This window comes from Microcaecilia unicolor, chromosome 7, assembly GCF_901765095.1.
Source record: "Microcaecilia unicolor chromosome 7, aMicUni1.1, whole genome shotgun sequence".
NCBI lineage: Eukaryota > Metazoa > Chordata > Amphibia > Gymnophiona > Siphonopidae > Microcaecilia > Microcaecilia unicolor.
The window spans coordinates 29,544,848-29,567,470 of record NC_044037.1 but is presented as its reverse complement, the minus strand read 5'-3'; the positions used below and the strand labels follow the sequence as shown (position 1 = coordinate 29,567,470).

The 22,623-nt window shown below is 47.8% G+C and overlaps 1 protein-coding gene across 2 annotated transcripts in view; it reads left to right on the top strand.

The window, feature by feature from the left end:
• The window catches only part of LONRF3 (LON peptidase N-terminal domain and ring finger 3), a 50,237-nt gene extending 27,995 nt beyond the window's left edge, over positions 1–22,242 (top strand). For both annotated transcript variants that reach the window (XM_030209941.1, XM_030209942.1), the window contains 6 exons: positions 8,796–8,910; positions 11,456–11,577; positions 13,403–13,561; positions 17,617–17,779; positions 18,659–18,808; positions 21,403–22,242. In XM_030209941.1, coding sequence (XP_030065801.1) covers positions 8,796–8,910; positions 11,456–11,577; positions 13,403–13,561; positions 17,617–17,779; positions 18,659–18,808; positions 21,403–21,561 — 868 coding nt within the window. In that variant the 3' untranslated portion in view covers positions 21,562–22,242. The remainder of the gene's footprint in view (positions 1–8,795; positions 8,911–11,455; positions 11,578–13,402; positions 13,562–17,616; positions 17,780–18,658; positions 18,809–21,402) is intronic.
• Positions 22,243–22,623: the final 381 nt, after the last annotated feature.

Genomic DNA, 22,623 nt, shown 5'->3' with positions numbered 1-22,623 from the left:
GTCAAGCACTGGAGTTGGAGTTGGACAGTAGAAAAACAGAGGCGTCAGAGTTGAAGGTTTGGTTATCAACTCCCACAGCCCTGGTTAGGAAAAGTAGTGAGCAGGAAGGATGTGGAGATTTTGAGCCCAGCCTAGGAAGCAAAGCAGCTGCCATTGAGTGCCAGGCTGGCCCTTGCATCCTGTTGATGAACCTCTGTGTATTTGTATGCAAATCTTCTCCGAGGACAAGCAGGCTGCTTGTTCTCACTGATGGGTGACGTCCACGGCAGCCCCTCCAATTGGAAACTTCTCTAGCAAAGTCCTTTGCTAGTCCTCGCGCGCACCGCGCATGCGCGGCCGCTTCCCCGCCCGAAACCGGGCTCGAGCCGGCCAGTCTTCTTTTGTCCGCACTCGGTACGGTCGTGTTTCGCCGTGTCGAGCCCCGGAAAGTCGACCTCGCGCGTCCAAATTTATTTTTGACGTGTTTTTTCTTCAGAAAAAGTCTTTAAAGTGTCGGGAAGTGCTTCGGAACCCCCCCCCCCCCCCCCCCCCCCCCCCGGGTTTCGGACCAACCCCTTCCCGTACTTCCAGCTTTTTGCCCCGATAAGTTTTCTTTCGTCGTCGGGGTAGGCCTCTTTCGGCCTCGGTCGAGATTTTCTCCCTTCTAAATTTTTTGGTGCTCTTTTTCCGTCATTTCGGATTTTGATTTCGCCGGCGTGATTTTTCCGCCCATGACATCGAAGCCTTCCAGCGGCTTCAAGAAGTGCACCCAGTGCGCCCGGGTAATCTCGCTCACTGATAGACACTCGTCGTGTCTTCAGTGTCTGGGGGCCGAGCACCGCCCTCAGAACTGTAGTCTGTGTTCCCTGCTTCAAAGGCGGACTCAGGTAGCGAGATTAGCCCAGTGGAACGTGTTGTTCTCGGGCTCTTCGTCGGCATCGGCACCGGGATCTTCGAGTGCATCAATGTCGTCAGCGTCCAGACCATCTTCCTCGGCCGCCACTGTATCGAGTGCATCGAGGCATCGGGCCTCTGCATCGGCGCCAAGGTATCGGGCGACTGCATCGACGTCGGTGGTACCGGGACCTCGTCTGCTGATGTCGTCGGACGGTGGTGCATCGTCAGGAGTGCAGGTGAGGGCTGTCCATTCCCCTGCTGGTGGCGGTGAGCCTTCGGGTGGGTCTCCTCCTACCCTGAGGGCTCCTGCGGTACAGCCCCCCCGAGACCGAACCTGCCTCGGCCCCGAGGAAGCGACGGCTGGATTCTACGTCCTCCTCGTCGGTGCCGGGGAGCTCCGGTGACATGCTTCGGAAGAAGTCGAAGAAGCATCGACACCGGTCGCCTCCCCGCGTCGGCACCGAGAGCTCTGGGTCGCCGAGGGAGTCGGCACCCAGCAGGCATCGGCACCGAGAGGACCGCTCACCCTCTGTTCAGGAGGTGTCGATGCGCTCCACTCTGGACAGCCCGGAACAGCCTCCTCGCCCGGAACAGGTTCTGACGTCGACGCCTGCATCGACCTCTTTGCCTTTCTCTGCAGCCGCTCTGAACGAGAGCCTCCGGGCCGTTCTCCCAGAGATTCTGGGAGAGCTGTTGCGCCCTTCCCCTCCGGTACCGGCGGTGCTTGCGCCTCCGGTACCGTCGAGCGTGGCGCCGGCTGGCCCATCGCCCGGGGTGAGGTCCCCGACGTCGGTACCGCGTGCGGTGCCGACTGCGGCCACCTCACAGGAGGGCTCCCCGACTACGTCGGCGGAGGGAGCTTCGCCGATGCGGGCGAGGGAGTCTACCTCTCGACGCCCCCATCGTGGACGTGGCTCCACGGAGTCGAGCCGGGCGAGGTTGCAGACACAGGTTCGTGAACTTGTGTCTGACACCGAGGGTGAGGCCTCGTGGGAGGAAGAGGAAGACCCCAGATATTTCTCGGACGAGGAGTCTGAGGGTCTTCCTTCTGATCCTACTCCCTCTCCTGAAAGGCAGCTTTCTCCTCCTGAGAGTCTGTCTTTCGCTTCCTTTGTCCGGGAGATGTCTACAGCCATCCCCTTCCCGGTGGTTGTGGAGGACGAGCCCAGGGCTGAAATGTTTGAGCTCCTGGACTATCCTTCTCCACCTAAGGAAGCGTCCACTGTTCCCTTGCACCATGTCCTAAAAAAGACATTGCTTGCGAACTGGACCAAGCCACTAAGTAATCCCCACATTCCCAAGAAGATCGAGTCCCAGTACCGGATCCATGGGGACCCAGAGCTGATGCGCACCCAGTTGCCTCATGACTCTGGAGTTGTGGATTTGGCCCTAAAGAAGGCTAAGAGTTCTAGGGAGCATGCTTCGGCGCCCCCGGGCAAAGACCCTAGAACCTTAGACTCCTTTGGGAGGAAGGCCTACCATTCTTCTATGCTCGTGGCCAAAATTCAGTCGTACCAGCTCTACACGAGCATACATATGCGGAACAATGTGCGGCAGTTGGCGGGCTTGGTTGATGCTCTTCCCCCTGAGCAGGCCAAGCCTTTTCAGGAGGTGGTCAGGCAGCTGAAGGCGTGCAGAAAATTCCTGGCCAGAGGGGTGTATGACACCTTTGATGTTGCGTCCAGGGCCGCTGCTCAAGGTGTGGTGATGCGCAGGCTCTCATGGCTGCGTGCCGCCGACCTGGAGAATAGACTCCAGCAGCGGATTGCGGACTCGCCTTGCCGTGCGGATAACATTTTTGGAGAGAAGGTCGAACAGGTGGTAGAGCATCTCCACCAGCGGGGACACCGCATTCGACAAGTTCTCCCGCCGGCAGCCTTCAGCATCTACCTCTACAGGTAGAAGATTTTTTTGGGGAAGGAAGACTGTTCCCTATGCTTCTGGTAAGCGTAGGTACAATCCTCCTTCTCGACAGCCTGCGGCCCAGGCTAAGCCCCAGCGCGCTCGCTCTCATCAGCAGCGTGCGCCTCAGCAAGGCCCCGCGGCTCCCCAGCAAAAGCAAGGGGCGAGCTTTTGACTGGCTCCAGCAGAGCATAGCCGACATCCAAGTGTCAGTGCCGGGCGACCTGCCAGTCGGGGGGAGGTTGAAAGCTTTTCACCAAAGGTGGCCTCTCATAACCTCCGACCAGTGGGTTCTTCAAATAGTCCGGCAAGGATACACCCTCAATTTGGCCTCAAAACCTCCAAATTGTCCACCGGGAGCTCAGTCTTACAGCTTCCAGCACAGGCAGGTACTTGCAGAGGAACTCTCCCGCCCTTCTCAGCGCCAATGCGGTCGAGCCCGTGCCATCCGGGCAAGAAGGGCTGGGATTCTATTCCAGGTACTTCCTTGTGGAAAAGAAAACAGGGGGGATGCGTCCCATCCTAGACCTAAGGGCCCTGAGTAAAAGAAAAGTTCAGGATGCTTTCCCTGGGCACCCTTCTCCCCATGATTCAGCAAAACGATTGGCTATGCTCTCTGGACTTGAAGGATGCCTACACACACATCCCGATACTGCCAGCTCACAGACAGTATCTGCGATTTCAGTTGGGCACACGCCACTTCCAGTACTGTGTGCTACCCTTTGGGCTCGCCTCTGCGCCCAGGGTGTTCACAAAGTGCCTAGCTGTGGTAGCAGCGGCACTTCGCAGGCTGGGGGTGCACGTGTTCCCATATCTCGACGATTGGCTGGTGAAGAACACATCCGAGGCAGGAGCCCTGCAGTCCATGCAGATGACTATTCGCTTCCTGGAGCTACTGGGGTTTGTGATAAATTACCCAAAGTCCCATCTTCTCCCAGTGCAGAAACTCGAATTCATAGGAGCTCTGCTGGATTCTCGGACGGCTCGCGCCTATCTCCCAGAGACGAGGGCCAGCAACTTGTCCCTCGTCTCGTGGGTGCGAGCGTCCCAGCAGATCACAGCTCGGCAGATGTTGAGATTGCTGGGCCACATGGCCTCCACAGTTCATGTGACTCCCATGGCCCGTCTTCACATGAGATCTGCTCAATGGACCCTAGCCTCCCAGTGGTATCAGGCTGCTGGGGGTCTAGAAGACGTGATCCACCTGTCCACGAGTTTTCTCGAATCCCTGTATTGGTGGACAATCTGGTCCAATTTGACTCTGGGACGTCCTTTCCAAATTCCTCAGCCACAAAAAGTGCTGACAACGGATGCGTCTCTCCTGGGATGGGGAGCTCATGTCGATGGGCTTCACACCCAAGGAAGCTGGTCCCTCCAGGAACGCGGTCTACAGATCAATCTCCTGGAGTTGCGAGCGATCTGGAACGCTCTGAAGGCTTTCAGAGATCGGCTGTCCCATCAAATTATCCAAATTCAGACAGACAACCAGGTTGCCATGTACTATGTCAACAAGCAGGGGGGCACCGGATCTCGCCCCCTGTGTCAGGAAGCCGTCAGCATGTGGCTCTGGGCTCGCCGTCTCGGCATGGTGCTCCAAGCCACATATCTGGCAGGCGTAAACAACAGTCTGGCCGACAGACTGAGCCGGATTATGCAACCTCACGAGTGGTCGCTCAACTCCAGAGTGGTGCTCCAGATCTTCCAAGCGTGGGACACCCCCTTGGTGGATCTCTTCGCATCTCGAGTGAACCACAAAGTCCCTCAGTTCTGTTCCAGGCTTCAGGCCCCCGGCAGACTGGCATCGGATGCCTTCCTCCTGGATTGGGGGGAGGGCCTGCTGTATGCTTATCCTCCCATTCCTCTGGTGGGGAAGACTTTGTTGAAACTCAAGCAAGACCGAGGCACCATGATTCTGATTGCTCCTTTTTGGCCGCGTCAGATCTGGTTCCCTCTTCTTCTGGAGTTATCCTCAGAAGAACCGTGGAGATTGGAGTGTTTTCCGACCCTCATCACGCAGGACGAAGGGGCTCTTCTGCATCCCAGCCTCCGGTCCCTGGCTCTCACGGCCTGGATGTTGAGAGCGTAGACTTTGCCTCTTTGGGTCTGTCAGAGGGTGTCTCCCGCGTCTTGCTTGCTTCCAGGAAAGATTCCACTAAGAGGAGTTTCTTCTTTCTATGGAGGAGGTTTGCCGTCTGGTGTGACAGCAAGGCCTAGCTCCTCGCTCTTGTCCTACACAGACCCTGCTTGAATACCTTCTGCACTTGTCTGAGTCTGGTCTCAAGACCAACTCTGTAAGAGTTCACCTTAGCGCAATCAGTGCATACCATTACCATGTGGAAGGTAAGCCGATCTCGGGACAGCCTTTAGTTGTTCGCTTCATGAGAGGTTTGCTTTTGTCAAAGCCCCCTGTCAAGCCTCCTACAGTGTCATGGGATCTCAATGTCGTTCTCACCCAGCTGATGAAACCTCCTTTTGAGCCACTGAACTCCTGCCATCTGAAGTACTTGACCTGGAAGGTCATTTTCTTGGTGGCAGTTACTTCAGCTCGTAGAGTCAGTGAGCTTCAGGCCCTGGTAGCCCAGGCCCCTTACACCAAATTTCATCATAACAGAGTAGTCCTCCGCACTCACCCTAAGTTCTTGCCAAAGGTCGTGTCGGAGTTCCATCTGAACCAGTCAATTGTCTTGCCAACATTCTTTCCCCGTCCTCATTCCTGCCCTGCTGAACGTCAGCTGCACACATTGGACTGCAAGAGAGCATTGGCCTTCTATCTGGAGCGGACACAGCCCCACAGACAGTCCGCCCAATTGTTTGTTTCTTTTGATCCCAATAGGAGGGGAGTGGCTGTAGGGAAACGCACCATATCCAATTGGCTAGCAGATTGCATTTCCTTCACTTACGCCCAGGCGGGGCTGGCTCTTGAGGGTCATGTCACGGCTCATAATGTTAGAGCCATGGCTGCGTCGGTAGCCCACTTGAAGTCAGCTTCTATTGAAGAAATTTGCAAAGCTGCGACGTGGTCATCTGTCCACACATTCACATCTCATTACTGCCTGCAGCAGGATACCCGACGCGACAGTCGGTTCGGGCAGTCAGTTCTTCAGAACCTGTTTGGGCTTTAGGATCCAACTCCACCCCCCGAGGGCCCTGTTTGTTCTGTTCCAGGCTGCACTCTCAGTTAGTTGGTAAATTTTTTAGGTCAATCTCAGTTATGTCCTCGCCGTTGCGAGGCCCAATTGACCATGGTTGTTGTTTTGAGTGAGCCTGGGGGCTAGGGATACCCCATCAGTGAGAACAAGCAGCCTGCTTGTCCTCGGAGAAAGCGAATGCTACATACCTGTAGAAGGTATTCTCCGAGGACAGCAGGCTGATTGTTCTCACAAACCCGCCCGCCTCCCCTTTGGAGTTGTGTCTTCCCTTGAAGTGTATTGTCTTGCTACATACTGGACTGACTGGCTCGAGCCGGTTTCGGGCGGGAAGACGGCCGCGCATGCGCGGTGCACGCGGGCGCGCGAGGACTAGCAAAGGACTTTGCTAGAGAAGTTTCCGATTGGAGGGGCTGCCGTGGACGTCACCCATCAGTGAGAACAATCAGCCTGCTGTCCTCGGAGAATACCTTCTACAGGTATGTAGCATTCGCTTTTCTCATGCATATTCATTGTGAGTATCCTGAAAACCTGAATGAGTTGAAAACCCCTCGTCAAAGGCAAGCCAAGATGCCACCACATACACATTATTCATTTGTGGTCTTCACCACTCATCCACTGTATCCCACCATTATGTACCATTGGAATTAGTCAGTGGAGCAAGCAGACAATAAATAAATTTTCTGCTTTGATTGCACGGTCTTGTAACCACTGAATCTCATGCAGATGCTATAGGTGAGTAGTTTGTTTGGGGTTTTTAAAAATACTTATATCCCACATTATCCCAAGCAAACTCGAGTTCATTATGGCTTATATTTGAAAATACAGCGAGACAGAATAATAGAATTCAGTTGTATCATGGGAGCAAATAGATGGATATGTCTGAAGCATTGTACAAAGTTGAGATTAGCATATATACCCAACTGTTTGTCTGTTCTTTAATGATGCTGCATGTTCAGGAATCATAGCTATATGTATAAACATGCACACACCAGAACCGGCATCTATACACACATTGCAAAAGTAAACAACTTCTACAGAGTACATCCAAAGCTTAATTTTTATTTACTCATATCCATCTTCCAAAATTCTAGACGTACAGATGAGCAGTACCCAAAGCAGTACAAAACAAGTAGTCAGAAACAACACAGTTTATACCTAATTGTTCAACCACCCTTAGGGTTCACCTTTGGGTTTAAAAAGCAAACCATGTGCATGTAAGGACTGGATAAAAGAATTAAAGCAAACTTTAAAGCAAATGCCCTTAATACATAATACTTGGTAGCAATAATGAAACAGTGATGGAATATTCACATAGCAAGCAGTCTGAGCCAACAGATTTATTTTCCACTGAACATAATTATTAACTTTGCATGAACTTGGTGGCTAACAGTGTGCTGAACTGGACAATGTTGCCACATTCAGACTGACTCTGGACAGAAGTGTTGCATGAAGGAAGCCCTTCCCTCATTATTCAATACCCCCCCCCCCCCCCCCACTGCAATCCACAAAACAAAAAGGAGCAAGTTTCCACATGGAAAAAAAAGATGTTATATGCTCCCAGATCTCAACCTAATGTTTATTTATTTTTTAATTGTACTTGTAAATAGAGGAGTGTGGTAGCCGTGTTAGTCCACTCTTAAGGTTATCAATAGAAATCAAACAAAATAAAACATGGAAAAGAAAATAAGATGATACCTTTTTTATTGGACATAACTTAATTCATTTCTTGATTAGCTTTCGAAGGTTGCTCTTCTTCGTCAGATCGGAAATAAGCAAATGTGCTAGCTGACAGTGTATATAAGTGAAAACATTCAAGCATTACTATGACAGTCTGACAGGGTGGGAGGATGGGGGTGGGTCGGAGGTATGCATGGGGACATCAAAGCATATCATTGATATTCTAACAGGATGGGTGTGGATAGGTGAGGGGTGGGGTGATCAACAGAGACATACAGCTTTATGGTTTATAATGGGCTAGGAACCCCAGATCCTTGTTAAGTCCTTTCTGTTGGGTGTTAAAATATTCAATTATTCTGACTTCAAATGTCTTACGTTCTTTTATGGTTTTAAAGTTACCTTTCAGGATTCTCACTGTGAAGTCACTGGTACAGTGTCCTGGTCCTGTAAAATGCTGACCAACGGGGGTGGTACGCTTTGATGTCCCCATGCATACCTCCTACCCACCCCCACCTTGCTAGACTGTCATTGAAATGCTTTGACGCTTCACTTATAAATACTATCAACTAACACATTTGCTTATTTCCGATTTGATGAAGAAGGGCAACCGTTGAAAGCTAATCAAGAAATGTATTAAGTTATGTCCAATAAAAAAGGTATCAATCTTATTTTCTTTTCCATGTTCTACTTGTAAATAGTAAGTCTGATTGTTAAGCACCTGATTCTTATAACACGTCTGTTTTGGTGGCCCCTTTACTACGTGAAAATATCTCTGCACGAATACAAGTGGTCCCTATGACCAGCCCCTCCAAACGACACAATGGTTGATTTACAATTTAGAACTAATTACTCAGTACTTCTCCTGTGTACTTCCGCATGCTGCAAAGCCGGCACATTTGAAAATATGAGCGAGATCAAATAAAAATGTCACTACCATAGCAATAAAGAAAGACAGCGTGGATAGAGCAGCTCATATGTTTGCTTACTTTGTTTTGGGTGAATGGGGATGACTGACAGCTGCGCAGAGGAGAGGGGAAAGGGAGACCAACCTAATTGGCTTCAGCTTTTTGACGTCTCCTGTTCCAGCTCACTGCACCGCTGTCCCCCCACCACTGCCCCTCTTCAGTAGTCGATGTTCGCAATGGCTGTTGTTGATGTTTTTGCGTTCTGTTTGCAAATGTTCTGCTGCAGGTTGTTCTATGAGCCGGTCACCACCCCTTGCGGTCACACGTTCTGCCTGAAATGTTTGGAGCGATGCCTGGATCACAACCCGAAGTGTCCGCTCTGCAAAGAAGACCTTGCTGAGGTAGAGATCTGTGATGATGAGAAGCTTTTCTCATAAGCATTGAAACTTTGTTGGCCACAAGTTATTTTCCTGCTTTGTTACCTACTTAAGCTTAGATTTGCAGGACGTCTGTTTTACTCAGTTCCTTCCAGGTAAGGAAGATCATATGGACTTAGGCTCAGTCAGGAAAAATCATCTTGATTCCCCTAATGGTAGAGTAAAAGTGGAGAGCTGTGCTGGGGCAACCAGGTACGGTCAGTGCTGGATTTACCTCTCTGTCTGCCCCTGGGCTTTGGGGCAGCTTCCTGTGCCCTTCCAACTCAGGGAGAGAGATCCCTTCAAAATTGTGAACGCTCCAGAGGAGTCCCTCTTCCCCCCCCCCCCCCCTCCTCAATGCAGGGGCCTGGGCCCACCCAGTTTGGGTTCAAGCCCACCCAGCAGTGCTGCACCTTGAACATCGCTGGCGTGGAGGGGAGCAGGCTAGGCTCCCGCGGTCCTTTATCTCCCTCCGATAAGCGTCGCTTTTGCGTGAACAGGTTCCCTGGCAGTGGCAATGATTCCTACATGCTGCCTGCCGCTAAGCCAGAAGCCTCCTTTCTGCCAAGAGAGGTAGGGGGTGAGGTGAGGAGATGGAAAGTTGATATTCCCCCATCTGTATTTCACTTATCGAGTGAGAGGGTGAGTGGGGAGACAGAAAAGAAAGAGGAAATATATCCAAGGCGGATATAGTTGGGGAATGGACCAAAGGTCTGCGAGGGTCACGTAAGCAGTGTGTCATGTACGTGAGCATTGTCCGTCAGGTGTGTGTCTCAACTGAAAAAAAGATTGAGAACCACAGTCCTCGGGTGTGGATATATCTCATCTCAGACTTTTATTTATGGTGACAGCAGTGTGTTTTTTAACGTTTTATTCTGTGGGGGTTCAGAATGAAAGTCTTGTAAGAGAACAAAGTGTGTTTATTACTTTATGGAGGAGCGGCCTAGTGGTTAGGGTGGTGGACTTTGGTCCTGGGGAACTGAGTTTGATTCCCACTTCAGGCACAGGCAGCTCCTTGTGACTCTGGGCAAGTCACTTAACCCTTCATTGCCCCGTGTAAGCCACATTGAGCCTGCCATGAGTGGGAAAGTGCGGGGTACAAATGTAACAAAAATAAAATAGATACTATTGGAGATTCTACATGGAATGTTGCTACTATTGGAGATTCTACATGGAATGTTGCTATTCCATGTAAAAGGCTGCGCAGGCTTCTGTTTCTGTGAGTCTGACGTCAGACTCACAGAAGCAGAAGCCTGCGCGGCCACATAGGGTGGTGGACTTTGGTCCTGAGGAACTGAGTTTGATTCCCACTTCAGGCACAGGCAGCTTGTGACTCTGGGCAAGTCACTTAACCCTCCATTGCCCTATGTAAGCCGCATTGAGCCTGCCATGAGTGGGAAAGCGCAGGGTACAAATGTAACAAAAATAAAATAGATACTATTGGAGATTCTTCTTGGAATGTTGCTACTATTGGAGATTCTACGTGGAATGTTGCTACTATTGGAGATTCTACGTGGAATGTTGCTAATATTGGAGATTCTACATGGAATGTTGCTATTCCACTAGCAACATTCCATGTAGAAGGCTGTGCAGGCTTCTGTTTCTGTGAGTCTGACGTCCTGCACGTACATGCAGGACGTCAGACTCACGGAAGCAGAAGCCTGCGCGGCCACATTGGTGATCTGCAAGGGCCGACTTCTACATGGAATGTTGCTAGTGGAATAGCAACATTCCATGTAGAATCTCAAATAGTAGCAACAGTGGAGGAGTGGCCTAGTGGTTAGGGTGGTGGACTCTGGTCCTGGGGAACTGAGGAACTGAGTTCGATTCCCACTTCAGGCACAGGCAGCTCCTTGTGACTCTGGGCAAGTCACATAACCCTCCATTGCCCCATGTAAGCCGCATTGAGCCTGCCATGAGTGGGAAAGCGCAGGGTACAAATGTAACAAAAATAAAATAGATACTATTGGAGATTCTTCTTGGAATGTTGCTACTATTGGAGATTCTACGTGGAATGTTGCTACTATTGGAGATTCTACGTGGAATGTTGCTACTATTGGAGATTCTACATGGAATGTTGCTAATATTGGAGATTCTACATGGAATGTTGCTATTCCACTAGCAACATTCCATGTAGAAGGCTGTGCAGGCTTCTGTTTCTGTGAGTCTGACGTCCTGTACGTGCAGGACGTCAGACTCACAGAAGCAGAAGCCTGCGCGGCCACATTGGTGATCTGCAAGGGCCGACTTCTACATGGAATGTTGCTAGTGGAATAGCAACATTCCATGTAGAATCTCAAATAGTAGCAACAGTGGAGGAGTGGCCTAGTGGTTAGGGTGGTGGACTTTGGTCCTGGGGAACTGAGTTCAATTCCCACTTCAGGCACAGGCAGCTCCTTGTGACTCTGGGCAAGTCACTTAACCCTCCATTGCCCCATGTAAGCCGCATTGAGCCTGCCATGAGTGGGAAAGCGCGGGGTACAAATGTAACAAAAATAAAATAACAGTTTTTCCCCCTTGTTGTCTGCAGTACTTGGTCCTGAGGAAATACTGTAAAACTGAAGTGATAGAAGAATTCATAGCCAAATACCTTGCGAAGGAGCTCCAGGAGAGGAGGAAGATTTACCAAGAGGAAATGGCAGAACTTTCTAAGTATGTAGAAAACAGGGTTGTGCTCAGCATGTTGTCAGGGGCCAAAGGGATCTCTGCAGAGCAGGAAGGAAAGAAATTTTGAAATGTGCGTTATTTTAGCAAGCACAATAAGCGATACCTCATTGCGTGGTGAACGTAAAACACTGGTGGACTGACTTTTTGAGAGCTTACGAAACCATGAACAGATAGTGGTGGGCTTATTAAAGATGTTAGTCTAGTGAGTCTGGTAGCACCCTACTCACCTGTCCTGAAGTAACAATACAATCAAGCACAGGTGAATTTTCAGCCGGCACTTAACATAATATTTGTATTCAGTGCTGCTCTCTCTACGATTAGTATCACTGAACATACACATTCGTTGATATACTGCTGTTCTGTAGTACAGCCAAAGCAGTTTATATATTACATACAGGTACTTTTTCTGTCCCTATTGGCCTCGCAATCTAAGGGCCTCTTTTACTAAGGCGTGCTAGCATTTTTTTTTAGCTCGTGCTAATATTTAGGGCGCGCTAAATGTTGGAGGCATGGACATCTTTAAAGTTTAGCGCGCCCTAAATATTAGCACGTGCTAAAAATGCTAGCGCGCCGTAATAAAAGACCCCCTAAATTTGTACCTGAGGCAGTGGAGGGTTAAGTGACTTGCCCAGCCTAGAAAACTTAAAGCAGCCTTGGGACACAAGCGTCCCATAGCGTGAATTCCGTCTACTTTCTATCATAGGAGCCAGCTGTTCAAAAAAAAATGATGGTACTAAACCCAGTATCAATCACACTTCTCCCCCGTTCCTTGGGTACAGCAGAGGAGTTTGTTCACTTTCAGGGTGCTCCATCACTTACAGATGTGGCACAGACCGTTGCTCTTTTTTTGTTTGTTTTTTTGGACGTAGTAAAAAAGTGTTTTGTGTGTGATTATAGGGTTAAAAGAAGTTTACAGAGATGCTAGAATCTCCACATAACAAAATATCTACCTTAGCTGAGCTGTAAATTTGGTGAGGTTTGGCTTGATTGATTGAGTTAGCGTTAACCCCGATTGCTTGTATAACAGCTAATGAGAAATCCAGTTGTTTAAAACTGGCAGTAGCTGAAGAATTTGGATTGTTTCTACTAGAGGCTGACCGCAACCGGGATTCTCAGTTTCAAGCAAAACTGAATGGCCAACCAAAACTTGCTGAACCTTTGCCACCACAGAGCAGGTCATCCCAGGCTGCTGGCAATACCCCCTCCCTCCCCCCCCCCCCCCCCCCCCACACACACACACACACAGACCAGGTTCTGCCAGGCCGCTGCTGCTGTGCAACCTGCAACTGTCTTGCAGGGCTACCATGGGAACTCCGGGCAGCTATTTTTGTGGAGGAAGTGGCGGGGGCAGGGGTGAGTGGGATAGCTCCTGCCCCAAAGAGACAACTAGACCACCAGGGCAGTTGAAGACAGGCCTGGGGAGGGCTGTCAGGGGGGGGGGGGGGCTCAGTGCTGACATCTGCTCTCTTCCGGGGTGGGGGGGGGGGGGTTGGCAGATCAGGTGGCCAGCCTGTCGGGACCTGATCTCTGTGGTGGTGGGGGGGCATGGAATAGTGACAGCGGCAGCAAACCAGTGAGACCTGTCTCTAGGGGGGCCAGGGGTTGGGAGAACTCAGTCTGAGCGGGGAGGGGGAGTTTCAGCCGAAAATGCACTTGCATTTTCAGCTGAAACCAGAACTTGAACTTTGGGGCTGGTTTTGGCACTGAAACCAAAACCGAAATTCGGTCAGTCTCTAGTTTCTAAAGTATTTTCACATGCATATGGCTGTTTTCTCATTGTAGCATGTTTACACTGTTATCTGTATCGCAGCTTAAATCAAAGCGTCCCTATATTTGTCTGTACAATGGCTTATCCCACGGTGCCCTGCCCTCTTCACATCTTTGAGCCCTGCTACCGACTGATGATTCGGCGATGCATGGAGACAGGCACCAGACAGTTTGGAATGTGCATTGGGGACCCAGTGAAGGGGTGAGTGGCTATTCATTTTGGACGTGTTCAGTGCAAAAACAGCCATTTCACAGCCATAATCGAACAGGAAATCCTAGACCTTTTGCTTGTTTGATTATGGTTGTGAGATGGACTTTATGAGCAGAACTTTTTTTCCTTTGGACTTCAAGAGGCATTAAAAAAAAAAAAAAAAACATCTGTGTCTTTGTAAAATGACACCTGTTGCCTTCTTAATTCAGCCCCCAGTTAAAAGAGTGTTGATTGTGCGGTATAAAAATGTATTAAATAAATTGGATTTCTCTTACCCTTGTGTAAGGCTTGTCTTTAGCAGAGCTGTGACTTCGTGCAATTCATCTATATGAAGAGCTACTTTCTTACTGGACAGTCAAAACTGTTCAGAGATGTTGTGCCCAAGCTTCGGGGATCTCTGAGGTCTCTAACGCTCCAGTACAACATCATGTAATGATCGTTGGTCTTTACAAGTTGATACCATTTCATTGGACCAGCCTAAAGCTTTCCCAAAGATAACGCTGTGCCTTTGTTTCTCAGACTATGTCAGCCCCATCAGCATCAGTGTGTGTCCAGCTGTAAACAAATATCAAGTAGGGAAGAGTCCAGTATAAATTTCCAAATGTGTATGGTCACTATAAAATTAAAACTGAAACACGAGGAAAAAGACCTCAAAACACCCTGACACTTAATGCAATTTCTGCGTCTTTGACTGGGGTTGTCTCCATCATTGGTCTAGCACTTAACTGACGCCCAACAGTGGCCAAACCTTTTTCACTCAAAATGGCTTCCTCAGGGGTTGTGCCTCGACAGCTTCATTGATAGAAAACGCGGTCTCATGTGTTTTCATGATAACCGACCGACTGGTTTTGAGTGAAACGGGTTTGGCCACCGTTGGGTGTCATTTAAGTGCTTGACTTTTTTTTTTTTTTTTTTTTTTAGAGGTTTAATTTTAAAACATTTTTATTGGAATGTCAGCAACTGCAGAATACAACATGTTGAAAAATATCCAAAGTGTACAAAACAATCCAGTCTCCAATACTTTTTTATTGCTTTATCAGAGTGAAAAAAGAATTATCATGAAATAAGGAATTTGGACAGAGTTTCAAAAAAAGTTTCCAAAATTTTTTTTTTTTGTTTGTTTTTGTTTTAAATGCAAGGATAAATGTAAATAAAGTTACTAATAAAGAGAGAGAAAATTTACACCAGGAGGTTTTTTTAGACCAGTGATGAAGGAGACAACCCCAGTCAAAGACACCGAAATTGCATTAAGCGTCAGGGTGTTTTGAGGTCTTTTTTTTTTTTTTTTTTCTCTCGTGTTTCAGTTCTAATTTTATGGTGACCATACGCATTTGGAAATTTATACTGGGCTCTTCCCTATTTGATATCTGTGTGACGTTGCTTAGAGTCTCAGCGTGGTTTTTTCCCCTGATAGCAGTACAGCTGTAAACCAAGTGCTGCTTGAAGGGTACAATGTTTTGGGGCTTCCAGCTGGATCCATTATCTCTTGGTTTTCTCATCAAGCTAAACTCCCCCCGCCCTTTTTTTCTCTCTGCTCCCATGGCATGCATGGACATGTCGTCTAATTTCTCCAACGGTACCAGTTCACGCAGTCCATGAGTAGACCCAGCACTGGCTTAATATGTTGACTCTGGGGTTTTTTTTTTTCCTCCTGTTGGCACCGGTGAGGCTCTCTGACTGTTCAGACAGATTATGAATCATCTTTTTTATAGATCCAAGTATAATCAAAGCACCAGACTCTGATCACAGCTGCTGCTGTTTTGGCTGTAGATAAAATGTGAGCTGTCTGTTCGTAGAGATTTTCCGGGAATGAGTCAGCATTTCCTGGAGGCAAGAAGCCCTCTGCTGAGCCACCAAACGAGCTTCTGGTTCATTATCGGATTTTCGGGTAGCCAAGAACCGTGAATGTAGGAAGGAGTTTACTTGTTTCAGTTAAAACAGCAAAGAGGACGACCCGGGCAAAGCACCAAAGAAAGATATATTTGAACAATTCATTGATTTTTTTTTTATATAAATGGACCAAACACCGCTGCCTCATTCTGTGTTTAAAAAGGTTTCAAATTTAAATCTCTTCAGGCCAGTGTTAATGATATAATGGAGAGGGGGAGAATATTTTTCTTATTTGTTTCTTCTCTGTGTAAACTACTTTAAAATTGTGTTTAAAAAAAAAAAACAACAAATATGTGAGCCAGCCCTATGGTTCAGGCTGTATTTCTGCACAGAATAGCGCAAGAGATCCAGGATTTGATGCCCTTATCCATCGAGACAGATCAGGCTTGGGCACCCCTCAAAGGTAGAGCCCTTACACCTAGAGAAGGAGAGAAGTTTTTCTTCCCGAGTAGTAACAACCCCCCTCACCAAACTGATGAACAAAAAGCTGCCCCGAGGGGTCTACCTTGGAGGATGTGTCTGCTAGCTGTCCAGCTAATGAGGGTTCCTCAAATCCATTCAGGCATGCCATCTGGGAATGGGGAAGGTGGGCTTCAAAAGGAAGGGTGACCACGTGCAGGGGTAGCAACAACCCTCACCACCACCACTAATGAACAGAAAGCTACCCCAAAGGGTATACCTTGGAGATATTTGCTGTCCAGCTAATGAGGGTTCCTCAAATCCATTCAGGCGAGCCATCTGGGAACGGGGAGGGTGGGCTCCAAGAGGAAGGGTAACAAAGTGCAGGGGTAGAAACAAGATCTGAAGGTATGGAAATGGACTTCTGGTCTGTGCTGCCTCCTTGGAAGATTACTTCAACTCAGGGCCGCAGAGAGACAAAGCTGGGCCTGGGGTAGTGCAACCCCTTGCCCCGGGCCTGCTTACTTTGCTTGTCTTCTCTCCTGCTAGCTCCACTCTGCTGCACAGGTCCTTTTTCATGGCACTTTCTGCTTCCTGTGTAAAGTACTTCCTGTTTGGATGTGGCAGAGTTAATGCTGATAACGCAATAACTCTGCTCTGTGGCACACAGGAGCAGGAGAGCCATACCAGTGCCAGGCCCCACTTCGAGGTCGGGCCCTGAGGAATTTTACCCCCCACCCTTCGGCAGCTCTGTTTCAACTTACAAATGTTGGTGATGTCAGCGGATCTTGGCACAGTTCTGAAACATAGAATTAAAGCACTTTTTGAAGGGGTTTGTTTTTCAGCACAAGGCTTTTTCTTTTTTTTTGTAATACCTCTCTATATAAAACTCACCTCCAACGTTCTGAAGCCTCCACAAGTCCCAACGTTCTAAATGCATGGTGGTGAAACCCGGAATTTTCCCATGAGTGTTGGCCCCACCCCCCACGTAAAACGTCATGACGTCGAGGGCGGACCAATGACACTCAACCAATAACATTGTGAACCCGTTACTAAGCGACGGAACGTGACATAAGACACATCACGGAACAATGACAACCAGCAGCACACAGGTTGGGATGGAAGACGGCAGGGGAGATAAGGCAATAACTGCCTCAAATGCTGTGCTATGTACAATTATAATGCTGTCTCTTCATTTTGACCCTACTCTTTCACACAGACACACACACTCACACTGTCTCTATCTCACACACGCACCCACCCACACAGACGCACAAACACGCCTCAAATGGTTCAGCTGTCCTATGTAAAATTTCACTGCTGTCTCTTCATTTTAACCCTACCTGTGCACACTCTCTTTCACACAGAGACACACACACACACTTTCTCTGTGTCACACAGACGCACATACATACACACACTCTCACTCTCTCTAAAGCCTTGCTAGCGCCCGTTTCATTTGTTTACGAAACGGGCCTTTTTTACTAGTATAACAATATGTAGGTGAAGTCTGAAGGGACCGATGCTGTCTTGAAACTTCATGTACAAAATAATCTTTGGATACAGATGTTTTTAACATTCCTCCGATCAAATTTACCAGAACCCACAAAGATATATATAACATTTACTGAATCTTAGCATTACTTTGCAACTAAGAGTGCAATGCTCCAACCACGTGAAGAAAAAGTGTGTGTTTTGTGTGTAATGTATATGTATATACACGCTGAAACTGATGTGTGAGCTTTTCTGGTGGCTAGATTTGCAGATTATGGCTGTTTGCTGGAGATCAGAAACGTAGAATTCTTCGCCGATGGCCGCTCCATAGTGGACAGCATCGGGAAGAGGAGGTTCAAGGTGGTACAGCATGGACAGCGCGATGGATACAATACAGCGGATATTGAATACATTGAAGACAAGAAGGTAGGTTTATAGGATGAATAAAGACCAAAGTGGCCAATACAGTTTGCTTAGTAAGGAGTTTAGAGTTTTAATTGATGCTTTACGTAACTGTGGAATACTTGCAGTCATAAGCGTTGCCATACTGGGACAGACCGAATCAAACCCTGTTTCCAGCAGTGGCCAATTCAGGGCACAAGTACTTTGCAAGATTCCAAGAGTAAAACAGATTTTTATGCTGTCTCAGGAATAAGCAGTGGATTTTCCCCAAGTCCACCTTAATGGTTTATGGGCTGGGTTCAGTTTTCCTCTCACTCTCTTGAAACTCCTGCACCTTTTAATTTCGCAGAGCTCAGGGATACACAAATGAAGATGCTTAAGTGAAGTATATTTCTGCTTAGGCTGTCTTGGTATTTTTATTGCATCACTAGGACAGCCTTTTGCTTTTGGAATGCAAATCTTGGGACACGGGTGTTATGCATGGATGGTATCTTTTTGTAAGTCCCAAGCTGTAATGTAAGGAGTTGCCTACTGTCTGGAAGGAGTAAAGTTTTTTTTTTTGTTTGTTTTTAAAGCATGAATAACTGTATGGACATTCTGTGCCAATGTTTTTAGCTTCACTCTCTCACACACTCTCTCTCACTCTCTCACACTCTCTCATTTTTGAGTGGTTCTCAACACATCAGTGGGAACTGTCTGGCCAGTCTGTTTTTCAAGATATCCCTAATGATTATACATGACAGAGTTGCACACATTTGGAAGCAGTGTATGCAGATAGCTCATTTGATAGGGTTATCCTGAGAACCAGAGTGTAGGGTGCAGGAATTGGATTCAGATTGTATATACCAGTTCTAAAGAAGCAGGTCAACTTCCTATTTGTCTGTTTTGTGGATGTTGTTGTAGGTCCAGGGCGAAGACTTTGCTGAGCTGCTCCAGTTGCATGATTCAGTCTATGAGCAGGCATCCATATGGTTTCACACCCTGAAACAAGTGCTCAAGAACCGGATTCTCAGTCACTTTGGTGCAATGCCTGCGAAGGAACCTGATCCACAGGTAGGTCTGCATGATTCCTTCAGAAGCAAATTCTAAAGCCGTGTCCTCTCCGCACTCCACACTTATCACAAAGCGGTACCATCCTAGTCTTGGCCATGGACCTTAGTTCCAAGCAACATACAAAAATGAAGGCAAATAAACACCATATGACCTATCCAGTCTGTCCATCCATACCATTTACTATCCTTCCTCTCCCCTAGAGATCCTACGTACTTGTCCCAAGCTCTCTAGAATTCAGATACAGTTTTCTTCTCCACCACCTCCCACTGGAGGCTGTTCCACGAATTCATCACCCTTTCCGTGAAGAAGTATTGCCTCAGGTTACTTCTGAGTCTGTCCTCTTTCACCTTCATCCTATGCCACCTCGTTCCAGAGCTTCCTTTCAATTGAAAGAGATTTGCCTCCTTTACATTTATGCCACATAGGTATTAAAATGTTTCTATTATATTTCCCCCTCTCCCAAACTTCTTCCAAAATGTACATATTGAGATTTGTCTGTCCCCTTATTACGATGACTTTTGACCAATTGTGTCTCTCTTATATCTTTTTGATGGTGCAGTCTCTAATATTCTAAATGAGGTCCCACTAGAGCCTCATATTAGGGGCATCATCACCTCAAGTGACACATTCGCATAAGATTTATTTATTTAGATTTGCTCACACCTTTTTCAGTAGTAGCTCAAGATGCGTGCTGACATTTGATAAAGTTCAGCGGGCTATAGATTAGACTGTTGAATTTCCTTTGTCAATAGTATGGGTCAGGAGGTTGGTGTTCTTGATGCGCCCTTTGGTTTGAAAAGTCCAAGGTGGCAAGGAACCTTAGTGCTCTGTCAGCTGCGACCGAGGTGGAAGTGGATTTCCTTGCTCTAAAACTCATCCACAGGCAGATGATCAAAAGCAAACGCCGGTGCTAGAGGCTTTTAGCGCCATACTAGCGCCAGCGTTTGCTACCGCCCCATGATCAGAGCCCTCGAGCATGTGAAACAATGCGCTAGAGGGCTGTTAGCGCGAGTAGCATGCAAATGTATGCTAATCAGCGCTTAACGCATTCATCCCCAATGATCAACGACCTGCGCGCCAAAGATTGGGTCGCTGGCTGCGACAAACCCTACGCCAGCTCCGAGCTGGCGTTAGGGTTTGCAGATCATTGGGAAGGAATGGTGAGCCCTGTCCAGCATGCATTTGCATGCTGGCAAGCCCCCATTCCCCCCTATAGCAAACCTGCCAGCGAGAGCAGTTGAGGACGTCCAAAATTTGGATGGTTCTGTGACGGGGCAGTTGAGGACGTCCAAATTTTGGATGTTTCTATGAGAAAGACGTCTTTCTTATAGAAACATCCAATTTTGGACGTCCTTAACTGCTCATTGCAGAAACGTCCAAAATTTGAACATCCTCTACTGCCCCATCACAGAAACGTCCAAATTTTGGACGTCCTCAACTGCCCCGTCACTATACCTCCGACACCCCCTTGAAATTTGGCCGTCCCTGCAACACGGCAGTTGAGGACGTCCATCTTCCGATTTAAAGATGGGCGTCCTTCTCTTTTCATTGGTCTCCAGCCCAGACCTGTCAAGTGCGGGAGGATTGTGCTGAGCACATGCTCAGGCACTATTCTCCCGCATTTCTACCCCATGATCAGAGATAATTGCGCTGCTTAAATTTGCATGCATTATCTCTGATCATAGGTCTAATAGCGCCCCGCGCTGTTCCAGCGCTATTTTAGAGCGCTGTTTGGAACAGCGTGGGGCTTTTGATCATCTGCCTGCCAGTGATTTGCCTCAGCTGCTGTAAATGACTTTATTGTTCTGCACTACCACAGATGGAACTAACAAAGCAGACTCGGATGTCAGAGGAAGCAATATTTTATTCAAACCCAACAGGGCCCATCAGTCAGAAGTAAAGCATGAGACGTATGTCTGTAGAATACCTCCTTAAACAGCGATCTGCGCAAACAATTCTCTGCGTGACGTCTGAGTCTGCTTTGTTTGTTCCATCTGTGGCCTGATACATTCTTCTGTTCGACTCTGTGTATTAGTCCCTCTGATTTGCTCGCTGGGAATTATTCAGACAGGAGAAGATTAGACGTGAGACCAGGAAACGGGAACCACAGTTGAGGGAGCATCGTAATACAGTAACGAGCCAGCTACACCATGAACTTTGTGCCTATTTTGTGGAAGGCTATTAAGAGTGCCCTCATGGGAGGCTGTTTGCTGGAATACGATATTACCACTAATACTATTCTCCATTTCCCAAAATTACTGGAGCCTGATGCGGAATTGTCTTCTGCCATAGGATATTAACACAGAATAATGTAAAGTTCCTGCAAAGTAGCCTCTGCAGCAAGACATAGAACAAGTCCATGCTTGGATGAGGGGGGTGGGGGGGTTGTCATCTGCAAGATTTAAAATCTTGGTGCAGCATTTTTCAAATTCATCAGGACCAGGCAGACACACAATGCAATGTAAGGCACAGTAAATGTGGGTGAAACAATATTTTAAAAAATCAGGTGAGATTTTTTTTTTGTTACGGTTGTCATGTCTGTAATCTATGATATAGCTTCTAACAGCTGACTCTCCACGCTTGTTCCCTCACAGGTGAACCCCAACGGCCCTGCATGGTGCTGGTGGGTGCTAGCCGTCCTCCCCCTAGAGAGCAGAGCTCAGTTGCCTTTTCTCGCTATGACATCACTAAAAGAGCGCTTGAGCAGCATCCGCCGTGTCCTGACCTTCATGTGCCGCGGTCGATCGCGATGATTGAAGACAGCATGCTCTTCTGAACTGTTGGAGGGCCCTCCTGTCTTGCTGTAGTATTTTCTTATGGATCAGCATGTGGCAGACAGGGCTACTTTCCAGTCCAACTTTATATGTGTTTGAGGACATTTCTACGGCCCTCTGGCTTGACCAAGAACTGTTCTGCAGATTCTCACTTAGTTGCTGCATTAGCAATGCAGTGGCAGGGTGACACAGACTCTCCTTTGCCATAAACAATTGCAACGTGTAATCAGAAATGGAATTTTAACGGGACACTTGGACACTAATGAAGCTGCGATTATGGAGTGAGCTACTGTGTTTTCCATTACATCAGGTTTCACACAGCACTGTATCTAATAACAATGCTTTTGATCTTTTTTTTTTTTTTTTCATTTTTTGCACTTTTATTTTTTTATTATTATTATGTGTAATTTATATGCTGCTTCTCAAAACAGAATGTTTGTCTTTTTTATTTATTTGGTATGTGTGAATATTTTTTTTTTTTTGTTTGTTTAATGCTTTGCAAGTGACTGAGGAAGACACAGCAAGTGTTGGCTCGATGCATTCACTACTCCCTGTATCTCTTTGGTCTTAACTCTGTCCTTGAGGGCTATCAGTGGGTCAGGGTTTCAGGATAGCCTTAATATTCATGAGAGAATTTTGCATACAATGGAGGTAGTACACATGCACCAGTGGCGTGGGCCCAGGCCCACCCACTTTGGGCTCAAGCCCACCCAGTAGCAGCATACGTATGATGTGGCTGGCAAGGATTCCCAAGCCCCACTAGCTGAAAACTCCCAACAACTGTCCCTCCTGTATACCTTGCAAATAGCAGATCTTTGCCTGTGCAAGCAGCGACTAATACACATTAGTTGCACCAGCCCCACAGCCTTCCCTCTGACCTATTCCCACCTATGCAGAAACAGGAAGTTGCATCAGTGGGAAGGCTGCGAGGCCAACATGAGCAGTGTGTATTAGTTGCTGCTCGCTGCTGGTGAAAATCTGCTATTTAAAAGGAATGCGGGACGGGGGGATGTTTGAGAGACCATATGGCTTGCAGGTGAG